The sequence below is a fragment of the Ostrinia furnacalis genome, unplaced genomic scaffold, assembly GCF_004193835.3.
Source record: "Ostrinia furnacalis isolate ACB-3 unplaced genomic scaffold, ASM419383v2 OfSCF5376, whole genome shotgun sequence".
In the NCBI taxonomy this organism is placed as follows: Eukaryota; Metazoa; Arthropoda; class Insecta; order Lepidoptera; family Crambidae; genus Ostrinia; species Ostrinia furnacalis.
The window spans coordinates 2173-23151 of NW_021135615.1; the positions used below are offsets into that span (position 1 = coordinate 2173).

At 38.5% G+C, this 20979-nt stretch overlaps 2 protein-coding genes across 4 annotated transcripts in view; one reads left to right on the forward strand and one right to left on the reverse strand.

The window, feature by feature from the left end:
- Positions 1-352: 352 nt before the first annotated feature.
- LOC114361007 (uncharacterized protein PFB0145c-like) lies at positions 353-15934 on the reverse strand. Of its 3 annotated transcripts, none has more exons than XM_028315910.1 (9): positions 15699-15934; positions 14621-14788; positions 10423-10522; positions 8076-8198; positions 6770-6865; positions 6103-6223; positions 2092-3804; positions 1695-1772; positions 353-772 (listed from the first exon to the last, which is right to left on the reverse strand). In XM_028315910.1, exons 1-9 carry the CDS (start codon positions 15845-15847, stop codon positions 741-743), a joined length of 2580 nt encoding a protein of 859 aa, XP_028171711.1. In that variant the 5' UTR covers positions 15848-15934; the 3' UTR covers positions 353-740. The 3 variants fall into 3 exon arrangements, with proteins under 3 accessions (XP_028171711.1, XP_028171710.1, XP_028171712.1); XM_028315909.1 differs by lacking the exon at positions 10423-10522 and adding an exon at positions 13986-14085; XM_028315911.1 differs by lacking the exons at positions 14621-14788; positions 15699-15934 and adding exons at positions 11161-11328; positions 11995-12235.
- A 677-nt stretch (positions 15935-16611) lies between these two features.
- Positions 16612-20979, forward strand: part of LOC114361006 (protein neuralized-like) — a 55221-nt gene continuing 50853 nt past the window's right edge. Inside the window, exon 1 of the mRNA XM_028315907.1 lies at positions 16612-16995. Coding sequence (XP_028171708.1) covers positions 16968-16995 — 28 coding nt within the window. The 5' untranslated portion in view covers positions 16612-16967. The remainder of the gene's footprint in view (positions 16996-20979) is intronic.

The following is a 20979-nucleotide window of genomic DNA, read 5'->3' on the forward strand; positions in this document are numbered from 1 at the left end:
TATCGCTGTCGCGACTGTGCGACCGCAGTGAGTGTGCGAGCGCGACAGCAACATAATTACGCGCGAGCGATAAGGATGGGTAGCTTGGGGTCATTGGACAAAATTCTACGTGCTCACAGACCGGGCTTAGTTTGCGCAACGAAAGTTGAGGCCATGAACACAAGCTAAGATTCATAAAGTTATTATACCTAGCGGAATAAAGCAACAAAGGATTGAGCGAGCGAGATGTCACTAAAGTAACACTGTGTGATAAAAAGAGATACATGATGTGACGTAACACAACTGTTAGCACTCATTGGCACGCTGAAAGTTTGAGCTCTGACATTTTTTCAGATTTTTAGTTGTTCAATAAATGTTTCTTTCTTTCTTATAGTAGCACCCTCCTGTCAATGTCATATAATAATCGCTGATGTCACTTTTCGTATTCACGTATTAACGGATTTCGTTTTTATGCGTATTTAATCGTTACTTCCGCAGTATTCACCTATATTACCTATTTTGGTTTATTCGGATGACAGTGATTAAACGTCAAATGACAAATCGCTGAGTTGCGATCCTATTGAGTAATCGTTCTATCGAAATGACACGTGAATACGGATTCTGGACAGTTAAAGAAATCTTTGCTTATGTTGATCGCCTCAACACTCGTTGCGCCAACTATACACAAATTAACATTAACATTTAATTATTAAGATCAACTTAAATTAAACTAACAATTGTCATTTCATCACACATTTAAACTAAGTTTTCGGTGCCGGTTTCTTCAAGAGCCCTGGAATAAAAAATGAAACATTTATTACTGAACAAGACCTTTAATATAGACTGTTTCATCCACTCGGACGCGCCCCACTAATTTTAATTTTCAAAAATAAATTTTTTTGGTCTCGGTCGCGCGGGGTGCGGGGAGTGTGGTCCGAGCAATCCGTAAGGCATTATTTTAGTGTGCGTGTGCACTCATGGAGCATTTAGCGTATACCGATAACACTCAAACGTTAGCAGAAGAATGGTGGGGCGCGTCCGAGTGGATGAACCTGATATTACCTGAGTGCCTGAGGTATGGGAGCGGCCCGGGTGGGGGTTTTTGTGACGTCAAACGTCAGCGATACTTCAGATGTGCTTCAGACTTGACTCTGTCACCACAGAATAATAATAAGTACTACCACAGAATAATAATAAGTACTACGTACAGAAGTTTTACTTCGCGAAGGTATTTAAAAAAATGTATGCTCAATGTCATTAACAATATGATGTAATTTAGCCTGTCTCAAGAGTCAAGCACCATTTTGATGACAAACGTCAGTGATCGGCACTGCGCCGAAGCTATAGGGCTGACTTCGGTAAAATGATGTGACGTGAGGTGCCAAACTGCGGAAAATGGCGGAGGAAATACATGATTAAGCATGAATTATCATGAATAATTTAACCACAAGAATACGCGTGCGTGAGTCAATGTTAGCTCGTATGTGAGGCCTTGTTGAATAGTATCCTGTAGGTGGGCCATCGTGGGTGTTTTGTTTTCGATGTAAACTCGCGGAGATGAACAGGCCTGATAATACATACATAATATGTCAAAAACAAAAACCATGACTTTGTCCCCTCAATTATGTTATTACGTCACCCCTCCCGTGGCGCCGTAGCCCTCCATACCTTAAGCACTGACTCGAGTTATGCGCCAGACTTGTAGTAAAACTTACTTGGTATACTCGTGGTTTTCTGGATCGTCTTCATTTTGTTCATATCCGAGCTGTTTTTGAACTTCGAAGGAATTTTTCCTGTAAATAAGAAAGTATAATAAAATATTTTGTTATATAAAATATTATGGCAGACCGCTGCCAATCGATCAACATGGAAAGCATTGGGGGAGGCCTATGTTCAGCAGTGGACGTCCTATGGCTGAAATGATGATGAATAAAATATTTGTTGCTATTCACGAAGGCGAGTGAGCTTTACACGTGTGGTGGCTCTTTCTGTGGGGGTTCCTTTTAGAACGTAGGTGCTCACTAAGACGGGATTTTGCTAAATTCAACCCCTAAGGGGGTAAAACGGGATCCACGCGTACGAAGTCGCGGGCTGCTAGTATGAAATACTTACTGGGGCTTATTCTTAGAGGATTCTTCTTCAACGTTGCTTCCGATCTGGGCGACAGCTTCTTTTGTGGTATTTTAGATTTCTTGTCGCTATTTTGCTTGTCAATATTCCCCAAAACTTTGGTGTTGCCAGTGTGAGTTTTCAAACCGCCCGGAATAAATTTCGATTTGAATTTTGGTTCCGTTTTTGAGTTTGGCACCTTTTTGTTGTCTATGTTTTTTTTATTTTTCTCGGAGCTATCCACGTTTGGTTTTTTAGCGCTGGCAACACCGTCTATTTTGTCGATAAGGTTGCTCTTTCTTTTGACAGAGCTCTTTCGATTTTCGACAACTTTCTCTAACGTATTTTCTTTGTTAATGTCTGAAGGTACGTTTTTCACTGAGTTTTTTGGATTTTGTAACACTTTTTTACCATCCTGATTAGTATTTTTAGTCATTTTATCATTTTGAGCTTTATTCTGAATCCTTACGGTATCTTTTTTAACGTCACTCTTAGTTTTTTTTATATTCTCATTTGTATTCTTTGAATTAACACTTTCTTTTACTGGTTTCACTGGAGCTTTAGTTTTAATTGGTTCTTTATTGACAGTGGCAACACTTTTAGCGTTTTTAATTACAGCTTTGTTTGTTTCTTTATCTTGTTCGTTATTTTGTTTTTTAGCACTAGCCACACCTTTAACATTGTCTTCTTTATCTGGTTTATTTGATTTCTTTCCTTGTTCATTGGTAGTATTTTTATTCTTGACACTTGCAACACTTTTAATTTTGTCCCCTTTTTCGGTGTTCAGTTTATCTTTCGCATTATTTATATCTGCATTTTTAGTCTCAGCTTTGGTTTTGTTAGTCCCACTTTTTACTTTTTCACTTTTTTCTGTAGGTTTTTCTTTATTTACCAAGTTATTGTCCGATTTGGTGGTTTTATTCGTCTTTTTAGGGTTCGCAACAGTCTTTTGATCATTGTTATCGTCTTTTTTGGTAGATTGCGCTGCTTTTGCAACTTTTTCTTTAACCTGTTTTTGCTTTTCAGTATTTTTTTCTCTGTCAGCATTTTGTATATTTTTTGACTGAGTAGCTTCTTCTGGTTTGTCACTATTTTCATTAGATTTCTGTACTACAGAGTTTAGAATGTCAGCATCATTTGTTTCTTTGCCAACCTTTTTTGCTACAATTTCTTTCTTATTTTGGACTTTTTTCACTTCGCCCTTCTTATTACTGGCAACACTAGCTCTGTCTACTGGTTTTGCATTAGAATTTGAATTGTTATCGTCACTTTTATCCTTATTTACAGCATCTTTAGCACCATTTTCGCTTAAACCACTTTGCGCACCCAAATCTGTTTTCAATTTCTTAACATTTTCCATATTCTCGTCACTATTCCCCCTTTTAAGCTTCTCCTTTCGATTGTCAGCTATATTTTCTTTGCCTTTGAGTTTGGTTTTCTTCGGCAAAGATTTCGGTGGAGCCATCAGTTCGGTTTCTTTCTTTTTTTTCATCCCAGGGTCGTCTGGTTCTTGGTCCAGGGTCGTTCTTCGTGATCTGAAGGACTGATTGTTCTCTGGGTCTGATGACATGCTCTCATACAACTCCTGGGTGGGTCCCTGGGCTTCCAAACAGGTGGAGATGATCTTGGATAGCAACAGAGTACGCTCGTCGGTCTCAAGAGATGGGTCTGAGAGTTGTCTGTGAGCTTGCGTTATGATCTTTATGTAGGATTCGTCTGGAACAAGTAAATTATTTCTTTAGACACAACAAGGAGGCGATTGAGTCTTGGCCTGCATTTTTCCTGATAGTAAGTGATGATCAGGCCGAAGGTGGAAGCGAGCTTCGCCCGGAATCAACCACAGAGGCTGGCTATCCTCTAACTAGGGGCCGTTCAAGTATTACGTAAGCACCAAGAGGGGGTGGGGGGGTCTCTGTTTTGCTTATTTTGGATGACATGGGGGGTAGGGGGGTCTAGATGATGATTACGTCATCGTTAGTTATTTACGTTTTTTCGGGGATTCCCGCAAATAATACATATACGTAGGCACTCGCTTTGAGAACTGATAAGGGGAATTACCGCTCATTAGGGAAATTACCGTGCGCTATTCACTTGTCTAATAATAACTCTCGTGCCGACCACTGCCCATTGAAGTTTGAGAGTCGTAGTCCGCATAGGTATCATCAAAACACGCGGCCTCCCGCGCGCGTGTTTTGTTTGGATACTAAACGTATTGTAAGCATTGAAAGTTATCATTTGTGTTTATGTTGATGCATAATAATTGATGCAATTGAGAATGTTACTAGGTATGCAAAATCACTTAAAACCTATGTTACAGTTAGGCTTTTACATTAACAAATACATTAGTTTTTATTTCATTCAAAAATACCCAGTAGTTATGATTTTATAGGCATTCAAAGTTCGCTTAAATATTGAGTGCCGCCGACGGTCACGTGACCCCGCGTGACGTACATTCACAGTGTCCGCTCACTAGAAAACGGATATAAACATACTTAAATTCATTTTTTTTTGTAAATACAAACTTAAAGTACATATTAACACCCAGACCCATCACAGAAATTAAAATTGAACCAAACCCAAACTTGATGCGATTGTGTCATTTTATTGCGAATTACCTTCCAGCTCCATCATTAGACCCTGATTACTATATAGAATTAAAGTACTCATCAATACAAAACGAANATATGAGCCAGTCACTGTAATATGACGTCACGCGCATAAAATGGCGGGCCGGCCGCCGCCCGCACTTTTAAAATTCAATATCTTGGAAACTAATTGACGTATCGAAATAATTCTTTCACATGTATTTTTTGTTTTTAACAGAGAATACAGAAAGCTAAAAAACAAAATTAGTGAACATTCTTCATTATGTTTGTTATGTTCTTTATTTCTGATTATATTTTTTGTCCCTTACTCTGTGTGTATCAGTTAAACCTAATATTTTCATGAAATTTCCTATTTTAAAAAGGACAATATAAAAAATATTTATAACTAAAAATGTTTACGTAAGCATAGGGGGAGGGGGTAAGTGCTTTGCTTACTTTTGATGACAAGGGGGGCGGGGGGGTAAAAAATGGTAAGAAATCTGCTTACGTAATACTTGAACGGCCCCCTACCGGAAGTCCGGAATAGGCTAGATGACAAAATTTTAATTATTTTGTCCGTCAGAGAGATAATTAGAAAATATTACTCATATTTTTTATTTTCTTTCTTAATTAAATAATAACAGTGCTACATTGAGTTGAAATGGCGCGTTACGTCACGCTTGAGTAGATTTGTTACTCAAAAGTGACGCCACGCGACATTCCAACTCAATATAATACTGTAATTATTAGATTACGAAAAAAATTCAAAAATAATGTGTCCAAAATTTTTTTATTTGCTGTCTGACGGACTAAATAGAATTTCGATTTCATCACCCAGTCATAAATGTTGTAGTTTCTTAAGCAGTGGTTATACAGTATGAGTCACGTTAAAGTGTACATATGAAAATATATGAAACTAGACCTATTTTTATCGATAAAAAAGAGGTCAAAATTTTTTTGAGATTTTTTTTAATTTTTTATAGAATTTTTTTTCTTACTTATTGTAAAGAAAACGTAATAACTTTTAAACTAAGCGGTATATCCTGATAAAATAAAAACAGTAATAATGCTAAATAACAGGCGATACTAAAAAAATACATAAAATACACAAAAAATGCCAACAAATAATAAAAAATGATACTTTTTGAAAAAAATCTACTTAAAAATTCGTATTTTTTTGGTAAATTTCTCCAAAAAATGCCCCTATAACAGATGGTTTTTATTACTTTTTATTATTCTCTATCGTAATCTGTATAAAAAATCTCAAAAATTTTTTGACCTCTTTTTTGTCGATAAAAATAGGTCTAGTTTCATCTGTTTTCATATGTACACTTTAACGTGACTCACACTGTATTAGTCTGTCTGTTATTGCTCCACTGTATGTTTTTCAAACAAAATAAAAATAAAATTAGTTTGAGTATAAACTCACCCATATATTCCAAATCGAACTTCATGCGGTGGTGGAACGGCGCGATGGGTGACCACTTGTTCTGCAGCGTCCACGAGACTTCCAGCAAGTTGGCGCACTTCAGGATGTAACCTCCTTCTTGCTGCAACCAACACAATAATAGGCTAGTTTCTAGCGGTGGGCGATTATGAGATATACTAACGAAATCATTCGATTATGAAAATGTCTCGAGATATCTCGATTATAACAGTTAAAGCCTGGTCTGCAAGCACGTAGAATTTCGTCCAATGACCCCAAGCAGCTACCCATTCTTATCGCTCGCGCGTAATGAGGACTATCGTTTTAGCACCAGTAAGCGCCACTGTAGAGTAAGGTCCTGTCACTTGCTAGAAGCGAAGACAGTGGCACCAACTGGTGAGCGCTAAAGTGGTAGGAGGACTATCGTATTTGCACTCATCAAGATGGCGCCACTGTAGAGTAAGGTCCTGTCAATCGCCAGGGGTGCCAACTGTTAAGTATAAAAACGATAGTCCTCATTATGTTGCTGTCGCGCTCGCACACTCACTGCGGGCGCCCGTCGCACAGTCGCGACAGCAATATAATTACGCGCGAGCGATAAGGATGGGTAGCTTGGGGTCATTGGACAAAATTCTACGTGCTCACAGACCGGGCTTTAGTAATAACTTACCATGGGCTCCATGTAAAGGGAATTCGCGTATTTATCGGCCAGCCGCGCGAGGGTGGTGCGGCGCGAGCGCTGCGCCGCCGCGTAGCTTTTTAGGACCTGTTATAAGAATGAATACTTTATTCAACATAATATTATCTACACTAATATTATAAAGAGGAAAACTTTGTTTGTTTGGTTGTAATGAATAGGCTCAAAAACTACTGGACCGTTTTTAAAAAATCTTTCACCATTCGAAAGCTACATTATCCACGAGTAACATAGGCTAAATTTTATTTTGGAAAAAAATAGGCGGGTCCACTATCTACTATATAAAAATAAGTCGGGTTTTCCTTCCTGACGCTATAACTCCAGAACGCACGAACCGATTTCCACGGTTTTGCATTCGTTGGAAAGGTCTCGGGCTCCGTGAGGTTTATAGCAAAGAAATTCAGGAAATTTTAACAAACGAAATTCCACGCAAGCGAAGCCGCGGGCGGAAAGCTAGTAGGCTATATAATGTAGTCCACGCGGGCGAAGCCGCGGGCAGAAAGCTAGTAAAGAATACAGTACATAACATTTTCCAAATATTCCGTTGTTATCATCAGACAGATTTATAGGAAAGTTACAATTTAATGTGACAGTGAGGCTAGATTGTTTCGCAAACTGCCAGCCAAATAAATTAAGTATAATCAATCATCATCATCAGTGTGCTTACCATGTGTGTTTACGTTAGGTGTGCTCGCTAATGAGTACGTAAAAAAAATACATTAAGAGTAGGCGCACACCGTTGATTTTTCGTCGGCCGATAGTTTAGTCGGGCAGTTGATCAGTATGGGCATGTATGGGAGTGCGCACACTACGCCGATTTGATTTGGCCGATTCTTCATACAAATTAAAATCGGGCACAACTATCGGCCAACTAAAAATCAACGGTGTGCGCCTACTCTAAATGTATGACGGATTGTACAGCGCCCCTAGCGGAAACTTTCAAGAACTAAAATTTTCATATATTTTTTTACCGGACTTTAAATTCGTCGTCGTCGTCGTCGTCGTTTCAGCCGAAAGACGTCCACTGCTGGACAAAGGCCTCCCCCAAGGATTTCCACAAAGACCGGTCCTGCGCCGCTTGCATCCAGGTACTTCCCGCGACCTTCACCAGATCGTCGGTCCACCTAGTGGGAGGCCTGCCCACGCTACGTCTTCCAGCTCGTGGTCGCCACTCAAGAACTTTTCTGCCCCAGCGGCCATCAGCTCTTCGAGCTATGTGCCCCGCCCTTTAAAGGGCGGGACTTTAAATTAACATAATTTAATGAAACATCGTTCTAACCTCGACGGCGTCGCTAGGCCGCATTACGGAGGGTAGTACGCTCCTGCCGAGTTCGCCCTCGTGGGCAGACTTCACGGGAGCCACGCGTAACCCTCGGTAGGACAGCTGGCCGAACTGGCGGCTCTGGAACAAACGTTTCAACGTACATATAAACATAGATAGAGCAACTTTTGAAACTTGAAACTTTTTTGTTTCAATGAGGGTTTTCGCGAATGAAAAATCCACCAGATGGCAATACGTAGGCGAGGGCCAAATACTCAATACTCAATAATTTATCAAAATCAAATCAAAATCAAAAAATCTAAATTATCTTTATTTGTTTAGACTAATTAAATTAGTTCTTGCAAATCGTCAAATGCTCTTAAGGAGCCTATACATGTCTCATTCTTTTTTTGCCCTACCAGCGCTTCGAGACAAACATTTGGCAAGTGCTGAGAAGAAGCGCCGCAACAAACTCAGTCACCACTGTNTGGACCTAATAGCGCTTTTTTGTAGGATGAATATAGTTTCAAAATCAGCTGCCTTTCCCCATAGTAAGATTCCATATGATAGCAGGCTATGAAAGTAACTAAAGTAAACTAAGCGAGCTGTTGGAATATCAGTTAGATATCTTATTTTCTTAATTGCAAAAGCAGCTGAGCTAAGTCTACTTGCTAGAGCTGTTATATGGGGTCCCCACTGAAGTTTAGAGTCCAGTGTAAGTCCCAAAAATATCGTCGTATCCACAAATATTGCTTCCATAATGTTTACAAAAGGTGTTATTGGTAAGGTAAGATACAATGAGGGCTATCGTTTTAGCGCTCACCAGTTAGCGCCACTGTAGAGTAAGGTCCTGTCACTTGCTAGTAGCGAAGACAGTGGCGCCAACTGGTGAGCGCTAAAGTGGTAGGAGGACTATCGTATTTGCATTCATCAAGATGGCGCCACTGTAGAGTAAGGTCACAAAATATAACAGAAGGTAAACTCATGTATGTACCTCGCTTTGCATACCTCTCTCGCTCGCACGCTCGGCCGTCGCGCTAGGGTTGTCTTGTCATGTGTTGCTTTTATTTCGTTATGATAGAAAAATTTAACTCTTNAAGTAGTTAATATTATTCATGATAATTCATGTATTTCCTCCGCCATTTTCCGCAGTTTGGCATCTCACGTCACATCATTTTACCGAAGTCAGCCCTATAGCTTCGGCGCAGTGCCGATCACTGACGTTTGTCAACAAAATGGTGCTTGACTCTTGAGACAGGCTAAAATTACACCATATTGTTATTGACATTGAGCATACATTTTTTTAAATACCTTTGCGAAGTAAAACTTCTGTACGTAGTACTTATTATTATTCTATGGTATAAGTACCAGATTTTATTTATGACAAAATTCAATTTTATTGAAACATTGTGTTACAGATCTGGCGCATATCTGAGTCAATGCCTGACGTATTTATTTGTATTTGTGAGTTTACATCAAACTCACTAGTGAGCGCGTTTAAAAAATTTCATCAACAGCCCTTTACAGTCCACTGCTGGACTATGAGCCTCCTCCACTATAGTGGAGGGTTTTGCCATAATACCCACGCTTGGCAGGCGGGCTGGAGATCGCAGTTTACAAGATTGGTGTTTTTCAGAGAGCGCTGCTGCCCATTCTCTGTTTGATGTGTAGTCCCTAAGTCGCCTCTTACGACACCCGCGGGAAGAGTAGGGGTTGGTGACAAATGTATTCTACTCTGCCGTCACCACACGGCTAGAAAAAAATTATGAAAATTTTAGTTTTTGAACGTTTACTGCTAGGGGCGCTGTACAAACCATCATACATTAAATGTCATTTTTGACGCGCTCACGTATGATGAAAACTCACACTCAGCCCTCAGAAGATGCTCTGACTGCGCCAGAGGTGGAATTGTGTAAAGCAATCGTAATCATTTGACAGTTCATAACATACGATAAAGTCAGTTAAACAAAGCGTTTCAGAATAATCGTACGTTATGAACTGTCAAATTATTACGATTGCTTTACACAATAGGCTAGTTTCCTAAAAAAAACTTTTTAGTCCGTCATGTTTAATATCAAAAAATATTGGACACGTATATTTTTATTTGTCAATCTAACAAATAATTACATAGTTATGGTGCGTTGAAGTTCTGCACGACGTCACAACGTGCGGCACTTTTATGCAAGCATTGACGTCACGGACCTCTTCTTATGAACTTTGGCGCGCTTTATCTCTTTAAATTTTCATTACTTTGAAAAAATGAAAAATACGTGTAGAGTATTTTTGGATAAGTTAACTGACGGACTAATTAAAACTCTTGCTTTTTGACCCAGGAAACATCCCTAATAAACCGCTGTATACCAACCGGCTGGTGCACGAAGAACGTAATGGAGAAAGGCACCAGGTCCACGCGACACTCCGCCGTCACCTCGCGCCACAGCCCCGGCTCTGTCACCGGAGGCTCCCTGGAAACACCATGTGAAGAAAAGTTTAATAATTTTATACCGCCTGCTTTTTTTCAGTTTGGCCCTAAGGTTGACTTGAGGAAAATGCGAAAAGGCATTAAGTACACTGCTCTATGTGCATACAAGTTTGAAATAAATCTATATCTATAAAAGCGAAAGGTCACTGACTGACTGACTCACTCCTTCATTTAATTATTTGTTTATTAAGACTAGGCGCAGACCACAATTTTTAGTTGGTTGATAGTTGTGCCCCATTTTAAATTGTATGAAGAATCGGCCAAATCGAATCGAATTTATTTATTGTATGTAGCTAAAACTATGTTTTGTGGAAATAAAAGATTTTTATTTATCTATTTATTACATCCGTTCATTAGTGCCCATTACTTAGCTTAGCTCAGGACTAGAGGTGCAGCGTAAAATATCCATGGACATTTATTTAAGAATAAGAATAAGAAAAACTTTATTTGACACAAAAAGAAAATAAAAAACAGAACAGAGGGACGCTGGTTTTCAGCGGGCGCCTCTCCAACCAACATTTTAAATAAAAAAAAAAAAAACATTGACAAGAGGGCGCCACTATCTCACCACACCAATTTTTTGCCATACAAATATTTTTTTTATTATTTATTCATTCTTACCCAATAATCTCCGGCTCGTCCACCAACATATTCACTTCAGACTGCAGCACCTGCACGCTGGTCAGCTCCTGCGTGGCCTGTAGGCACGTCCGCTGCATCGCCTGCTGCTGCTTCAAGTGGGCCATCGACGGACCGTTGTCTATGGTGAGCGAGAACTCCTCTTCTGAACTGAAATGGGTGGTATTTTTTTTTATGTGACGAGGCAAAAGAGCAGTCGGATCACCTGATGGTTAGTGATTACTGTCGCCCATAGACACCCGCAGACCCAGGGGCGTTACAGGTGCGTTAAAAAATATATTTATACTTATTTTCTCTGCAATGGGTAGTCAATTTGGGTAAGGATGCCCATCAGTGGCTCAAATTAATTGTGAATTTAGGTGTTTTTTGTCTTTTAGTTTGATTTTATTTATTTCAAATAAACTTTGTATCTTTGACTCGTTCACATAGCTTGTTTGAAATATAAAAATCAAAGAAAAAAGGTACTAAAATCACAATTAATTTTCAGCCAATGTCTCAAGGGTTAAGTAACCCAGATTGACGGTATCACAGTAAAATTTATTTTTCATGGCTCAAATGTTAGGAATGGGAGAAAATCTAACTAAAGGTTACTGGAAAATCGGAGGATAACGTCTGATAATAGCCGTTTGATACTAGAAGAGCTTATGATTACTAAAAGGCAGTGGTATTATTTCTTTAGCTGTAATGGAGCAAATTTTAATGCTTGAAGTTTTTATTGTTTTTCGGTAACTTTTTGGGATACTGATAGCTGTATTGGTATAAATAGATACTAGTGATCTTTATCGTTGAGTAAATTAACAACAAAATGCCTTTTACCTGTCGGAATCTTCCACAGATGTGTTTTTCGCGCACTTAAAAGCAACTTCATTAATTCTCTTTTCATAATACTTAATTTCCTGTAAAATCTTCGCCTTGTAGGCTAACAGTTCCTTTTTCTTTGTGCTCATAGTTTCACTTGCCGGCATTGTGGTGAAAAATCATGAAAATCTCACAAAATAAAAATAAATTCACACAACAACAACACAAGCCAACGAATTTGTTTGAAATTTCAAAATCAATGTTGCCCAGTCTCTGCTAAATAAAATATACTACTAAAACTAATCATTCAATCACATTATCTTACAAATAGGTACATTAAGCGAATAGAAAAAAAGATTATTATCTGGATGTTTGTTGCTCTTTCACGCGATCACTACTGAACGGATTTTGATGTAACTTTACAGTATTATTGTTTATAACCCTGAATAATATATAGGCTATAATTTATGACGATCTGTGACAAACTAAATTTCACGCGGGTGAAGCCGCGGGCAAAAGCTAGTTATCTAATAATTCCTAAAACCTCTCTAAACAATTCGATATTCCTAATAATTGAGTTGGCTTTCAATTTCAATTGAAATTCAAATAAATAACTTACTTACCTCCCCGAATCAACTGGTAATTTAAAAAATGAAAATTCGGCATTCAATGATGAGTTTAAGCAACCAAATACCGAACAATTAAAATACGACTTTTTCTGTTCACTCATTTTCGTCAATTGCGCAAAACAAAATAATATCACAGGCGGTTGACCGGCGCGTGACTCAAGCGAACCACAGGGAACGTGTGGCGAACGTCTGTCTGTCGCGCCACGTCGCGCTCGCATTCGTCCAAGACAGTCTTGCTCGAGCGGTGTCTGTCTATGTGTGCGTGGCTCGAGCGCGTTTAGTATGGAGTTCGTCTTCTGTTATATTTTGTGGTAAGGTCCTGTCAATCGCCAGGGGTGCCAACTGTTAAGTATAAAAACGATAGCCCTCATTATGGACCCTGTTGGGCACTGCATTTTTGCATGATTGGTTATTTTTGACATGACATTGACAGATATGTCCAAATCCACCAATCACGCAACAGTCAGACCCCACATCCACGTCCCGCCATCTAGCGGATCTTTCATTCGCGAAAACCCTCATTGGCTGTTCAAATGTTCTGTCGGCCGTTTAGTAGGTAGTGGTTCAGAACGGACTACTATGCCGAGAGGTCCCGGGTTCGATTCCCGGCCGGGCAGAAATTGAAATGATGAATTTTAATTAAAATATAATATGTGATCAAGCTTTGCTTAGTTTGGGGCTAGCGGCGGATAAAATGTGCAAGGAAAAAATAAAAAAAATTTAATGTCTTCATAAATAAATAATTAAGATAAATGTGAAGAATAATTTTGTTACTTTCGAAAAATTGTCTTAGTAATTTGAACATTTTTAGCAACGTTTTGACAATAAAGACAATATACAAAGAGTGCTTTCACATTTAGGCTATTTAGCAGAAATGCAGAAACGCGCTGCCGAAAATTTCATACTATGTGACAGCGGATGCATGCCTTCGTGAAAGCGCTTTAAGAGCTGGTGAGCCCCAGACCTACGTAATTTTATAAAAGTATAAATTTTGACAGTATACGTAGTACCTACTACAATGTACACACGGCCACCACACTATTAACTATCCATTTCCGTTTTTGCTCTAGCTCTAATCAAATGGCGATTCTTTGCGATAGAACGAGATGACATGACTAGCAATGGGCAGTTAACACTGTTGCCGATAGTACATGCTCCCAATATAAGTTAGAATGTTGGTGAATCATGAAGTTTGGGTCATCGTGGCTTTGGCAGCTACCCTCAATAGATTGGCAAGGATTTGGAACTGTCTAAACTGTCTGGCTAACGAGGAAACAACTACTAATCATTGCTCAAATACTTACTAATACATAAAAATCAAGAATAAGAAAGAAGCTCTTATGAATACTGAATTAAATGGTTTTATCGCTGTATACCAACCGGCTGGTGCACGAAGAACGTTATGGAGAAAGGCACCAGGTCCACGCGACACTCCGCCGTCACCTCGCGCCACAGGCCCGGCTCCGTCACCGGGGGCTCCCTGGAAACGCCATGTCACATTTCATAATTTACATTAATCAAAGTGTTATGTAAAACACGAATCTTTAGTAAATATGATTAATATGATTACATGTACCATCGGCAACAGTGTTAACTATTTGATGAGAGCGAGAGCAAAAACTAACTAGGAAATGGATAGTTAACAGTGTGGCCGTGTGTACATATATCGGAAATTTTTTTTTTTTTCGGTTTTGTTAAGTTCTTGAACTTGTTTGATTTGATTTTATCAGATTGTTTCAGCCAAATGACGTCCACTGCTGGAGAAAGGCCTTCCCTAAGGTTTTCCACAATGAACAGTCCTGTGCTGCCCACATCTAGGCTCTTCCTGCGACCTTTACCAGATCGGTCCATTATCGTCGTCGATCGTCGGTTGATTTTATTTAAAATCATTTAAATTGAAATAAAACAGATTTTGGAACTGCTGTTATATTAATTCTACTTATTTATAGATGTAAAATAGTAAAATATGTGACATCACACTAAGGACGGGGGATTATTTATTTATTCATTCTTACCCAATAATCTCTGGATCGTCCACCAACATATTGACTTCGGACTGCAGCACCTGCACGCTGGTCAGCTCCTGTGTGGCGTGGAGGCACGTCCGCTGCATCGCCTGCTGCTGCTTCAAGTGGGCCATCGACGGACCATTGTCTATGGTGAGCGAGAACTCTTCTTCTGAACTGAAATGGGTGGTATTTTTTTTATGTGACGAGGCAAACGAGCAGTCGGATCACCTGATGGTAAGTGATAACCGTCGCCTATAGACACCCGCAGACCCAGAGGCGTTACAGGTGTGTTAAAAAATATATTTATATTTATTTTTCTCTGTAATAGGTACAGTCAAATTGGGTAAGTTAAGTTTGCCCATCAGTTGCTCAAAATATAATTGTGAATTTAAGTGGTTTTTAACTCAGTCAGCTGACCGCCGATGGGGCAGAAAGGTTCTGGAATGGAGGCCGCGTACCGCAAAAAGCAGCGTGGGACGTCCACCTACTAGGTGGACCGACGACATCGTAAAGGTAGCAGGGAAGCACTGGACGCAGGCCGCTACCAATCGATCAACGTGGAAGTCATTGGGGGAGGCCTATGTTCAGCAGTGGACGTCCTGTGGCTGAAATGATGATGATGATGAAGTGGTTTTTATCTTTCACTTTGATTTTATTTATTCCAAATAAACTTTGTATCTTTGACTCGTTCACATAGCTTGTTTGAAATATAAAAATCAAAGAAAAAAGGTACTAAATTCACAATTAATTTTCAGCCAATGTCTCAAGGGTTAAGTAACTCAGATTTACTGTATCATAGTAAAATTTATTTTTCATGGCTCCAATGTTAGGAATGGGAGAAAATCTAACTAAAGGTTACTGGAAAATCGGAGGCTAACGTCTGATAATAGCCGTTTGATACTAGAAGAGCTTATGATTACTAAAAGGCAGTGGTATTATTTCTTTAGCTGTAATGGAGCAAATTTTAATGCTTGAAGTTTTTATTGTTTTTCGGTAACTTTTTGGGATACTGATAGCTGTATTGGTATAAATAGATACTAGTGATCTTTATCGTTGAGTAAATTAACAACAAAATGCCTTTTACCTGTCGGAATCTTCCACAGATGTGTTTTTCGCGCACTTAAAAGTAACTTCATTAATTCTCTTTTCATAATACTTAATTTCCTGTAAAATCTTCGCCTTGTAGGCTAACAGTTCCTTTTTCTTTGTGCTCATAGTTTCACTTGCCGGCATTGTGGTGAAAAATCATGAAAATCTCACAAAATAAAAATTAATTCACACAACAACAACACAAGCCAACGAATTTGTTTGAAATTTCAAAATCAATGTTGCCCAGTCTCTGCTAAATAAAATATACTACTAAAACTAATCATTCAATCACATTATCTTACAAATAGGTACATTAAGCGAATAGAAAAAAAGATTATTATTTCATAAATCGCCTCACTTTGAGCGCGTAAAAATGTGATAGTGATTTTGCGTAAAAATAGTTTGGCATAGAAATAAACGCAAAAAAAAAAGGTTTCACACAAACTGCAAAAATCATAAAATTCTACTACAGCCATAAGTTTAATTTCTACAGGCAACATTCTATTTCGTGTGTTTTGTTACACGCAGTTAGCGTTTGAATATTTTTATTATTTAAACAACTACAATCAAGATAGATTCAATAATCAATAATCTTCCTTATAATTTCCTTTATACTGTTTAAATAATAGTTTTTTATTTATTTCTTTAGTAATTAAGTAACTGTAAATAAATGTAAAAATTGTATAGATGACCCACGCTGAACTGTCCCGCCAAACTCAATGACAGGGGGGCGCTACCATCGTTCAACTATATGGTTTCCAACATGGCAAAAATCTGAACCAGCGATCCGGTATTGACGGTGGCGCCCCACTGTCAATGTCATCGACAGGACAGTCCAGTATTTTGGAACTATACACATGTTCTTCTGTCATACAATACAAGCCGTCAGTCTACTGTCATTAATGTCAAACATTAAAAACTGTAGCATCGGTCGTCTTAATTTTAATGTTGCAAAAACATTCTAATTACAAGCAATAATGTGAAATAAACGCGTGCAATACTATTAATTAGCGAGTTATACAGACATTCCTTCAAAATAGTGCGTAAGCAACCAGATTCTTATAAGAATTACACGTTACCACTCGCATACTAATTATACACAATTAAATTTAATAATTACTGTAAACATGACATCTCGGGATCATAGTTCAAGTTTCCGTGTGTGATGCGGGCTTATACCGACTCTTAATACGGTTAAGTGTGTTTACAAAACATTAAATGGTTGTTTTAAGGCGTTGAGTTCTCGTCGAGGAATTTTGGCACCATGGGCCAGACCGGCAGTGCTATGCCCGGTAAGTGCTGTTAATTACCTCTAAACTTGTACTAATGAAGGCTAATAAGGTTCTAATAAGAAATTTTATCAGTTTTGTAGTTCTGAGTAACATAACCTCCTTCCTGTATGCATTCCATTCATGCTCTATTTCATTATTGATATTTCATACTTTAATGAAACTGTACGTTTTACAGTTTTCTACTTAATTTAGAACCTTTTTAGATACTTATTAAGCACTAACACAAAGCTGTGAATTGTTTTTATGTAACTTTCAGGAGTGTTTGAATTTTTATAAAACATGAAGACATTTATGCAGTAACAAAAATGTATTCTGTGAAATTAATACCATTGTTATAACTTAAATCAAGAGATTGGTGAAGATAAGAAGTACAGAAGTTTTTGAAAACAATATTCAAATAAATAATTTGTCATTGACACTGATAAATGGAAAGAAAATGTATTTGGCACCAAAGGTTTTTGTTATTTTTTATCATATCATAAAATATCTATGTAAATATGACTTGACAATGTTTTGTTAAAAATTTAAATATGTTAATTGCATGATGAATATTGTATTACCTCCCCAACCCGTCTGGCCAGCGTGGGGAGTGTAGGCCAAATCCTCCATTTGCCTCGGATAAAGTAGTGAGGGTCGTACTCCTGCAGCGGAGACTGAATGACCTGATGGATGAATTCAGCAGCTTTTAGAATGTGCAGATGACAGCATGTCGAAATAAACACTGTAGCTAATGAGGGTTAGCAATAAAGTAACTAAGGAACTGCTAAAGTTCAAAAGATACAAAGCCTGTGCAGTGACTAGAATACTGACCGGCCACTGCAAACTAAACAAACATAAATCGAACATGAACATGACCGAGGAAACTCTGTGCAGATTCTGCCATACAGAAGAAGAAACGGCCATGCATGTTCTTTGCTCATGCTTCCCGCTTATGAGCAAAAGAAGTATCCATCTCGGGCGACACATCATGCACCCGGATGAGATAGCAGATATCACGCTCCAAAGAATCTGGAAATTTATAGACTCAACGGGACTAAGCAGTGAACTTTAAAGACAAGGGCTGCCACAATAGATCAAACCTGGTCGAGTTGGCGCAAATAAAGGCCCAAAAACCAATAATAATAATAATGAGGGCTAACGTTTTAGCGCTCACCAGTTGGCGCCACTGTAGAGTAAGGTCCTGTCACTTGCTAGTAGCGAAGACAGTGGCGCCGGCTGGTGAGCGCTAAAGTGGTAGGAGGACTATCGCATTTGCACTCATCAAGATTGCGCCACTGTAGAGTAAGGTCCTGTCAATCGCCAGGGGTGCCAACTGTTAAGTATAAAAACGATAGCCCTCATTGGTTCCCAAACTTATTTGAAACACACCCCCTTTCGACCGTACAAAAAAATCTGCGCCCCCCCTCCTCCAGTCAAGATTATTTATTGGTCGTATCGAGCAGTCTGGGATGCATTCTCTCAGCTGTCGCAGGTTTTACTTAAGTACACAGAGAGCCCGCGCCCCCCTTTTAAGGTCTTTGCGCCCCCCACTTTGGGAACCAATGCTGTAGTATCTTATTTGGTTTTATGAAGTGTTATTTTACAGCATAAATGTGTGGTCTACTGTAGAATTTGTTTTCAGACTACAAAAAATATATTTATGAAACTTGTTAGTATAAATAAATAAGACTCAAATTAGATAAAAATTATGATAACATTTTATGTTGATTGAATATTAAAAAGGTTTTATATTCTCTTTCCTCTCTATTTCAAATATAAATTGACAATACAGGGTGTTCATTAAAGTTCATGAAACAAAAAGTATAAAATTATACTGCTCAAATACAACTACTTTTCCTGCAGGTCGAATATCAAATACTATTCACTGATTGCTGATGATAATTTGTATGAAAAGGTTTTTTTTAATATTTGAACTTTGGTAGCTTGGAAAAAGTAGTTGCATTTGAGCAGTTGAATCACAGCACAGATAAAGTAACACACTGTATAACAATTTCGAACTATTTTTACGTGTACGTCGCGGGCACAGCTAGTTCCCTGTTATTTATATTGCAATTTTGACAGGCCAGCAAGATAACCGCCTGGATTTAGATAAAGATAAACCAATATCCAATTTGAGTCATTCACAAATAGTATTAGAGATTAGAGATACAGTCAAACCTGGATAAGCGAGAGTTCAAGGGAGCACAATCTCATTCTCGCTTATAGAGGTTTCTCACTAACCCGAGTTTCTCGCTAATGCAGGTACATGGGTAGCATTTCTCTCTTATAGGGGTCACACGTGTCCATTTGAAAAGAATGCGATAAAATAACAACAATAAAGTTATATGTATTTAGTTCCACGAAATAGAATAGGAACAATATTGACAAGAATACAAAAACAATGGTAGGAAGTTCCACGAAAGTTAAGAATGAGTCATAAAATAGCACATGTTAAATTTGTAAATAAAGCTCGACTGTCGCTTATAGAGGTATAGATAAGTAGCAGTCTCACTTACGGAGGTCTATGAGGGAAAAACGACTCTCTCTTACAGAGGTTTCTGTTTCTCGCTAATAGAGGTTTTGGGAGCTTAAAATGACGGGTCCTGGCTATTACTCTCACTTATAGAGTTTTCTCACTTATCCAGTTCTCACTTATCCAGGTTTGACTGTATTTATTTATACTCATTTTAAATCAAATCAAATCAAAAAATATTTCTTAGTAAGTGGTAATTTAGATGACGACGAACGAACAAGTCTAGCTTTTGCCCGCGGCTTCGCCCGCGTGAAATTTTGTCTGTCACAGTAAAACTTTATCGCGCGCGTCCATGTTTCAAAAACCGGTATAAAACTTTCTTATGTCCTTTTCCGGAATTCAAACTATCTCTACACGAAAATAAAAAATCGGTCCAGTGGTTTAGGCGTGAAAGCGTAATAGACGGACAGATTTGCTTTCGAATTTTTAATATTATTAGTAGGGAAGTAGGGATAGAGATAGTACTTAGTAGGCCTATAGCAGGGGTTCCCTAACTTATTTGAGAGGCGCCCCCTTTCGACCATAAAAAAAAATAAATCGCCACTTCGATGTCTCGGTCAATTTCCCGCATAGTGTTGGTGTAACTGCGCCATGAAAATGCTCGCCTACTAAAACAAAACAGAAAAGGTTTCAAGAACTGTTTTGGTGACTAATCAACAAACGATCCGTCAATTCAGACATCGGGAAATCATTGTGACAAATTAGTCCGATCTTGAGCAAAAAATTGATATCGTACTACAAATAAATCACTCGATTTGATGAATGCCCACAATCTGTCATTGATATATATACGTAATGACCATCATACAGTCAAACCTGGATAAGCGAGAGTTCAAGGGAGCACAATCTCATTCTCGCTTATAGAGGTTTCTCACTAACCCGAGTTTCTCGCTAATGCAGGTACATGGGTAGCATTTCTCTCTTATAGGGGTCACACGTGTCCATTTGAAAAGAATGCGATAAAATAACAACAATAAAGTTATATGTATTTAGTTCCACGAAATAGAATAGGAACAATATTGACAAGAATACAAAAACAATGGTAGGAAGTTCCACGAAAGTTAAGAATGAGTCATAAAATAGCACATGTTAAATTTGTAAATAAAGCTCGACTGTCGCTTATAGAGGTATAGATAAGTAGCAGTCTCACTTACGGAGGTCTATGAGGGAAAAACGACTCTCTCTTACAGAGGTTTCTGTTTCTCGCTAATAGAGGTTTTGGGAGCTTAAAATGACGGGTCCTGGCTATTACTCTCACTTATAGAGTTTTCTCACTTATCCAGTTCTCACTTATCCAGGTTTGACTGTATTTATTTATACTCATTTTAAATCAAATCAAATCAAAAAATATTTCTTAGTAAGTGGTAATTTAGATGACGACGAACGAACAAGTCTAGCTTTTGCCCGCGGCTTCGCCCGCGTGAAATTTTGTCTGTCACAGTAAAACTTTATCGCGCGCGTCCATGTTTCAA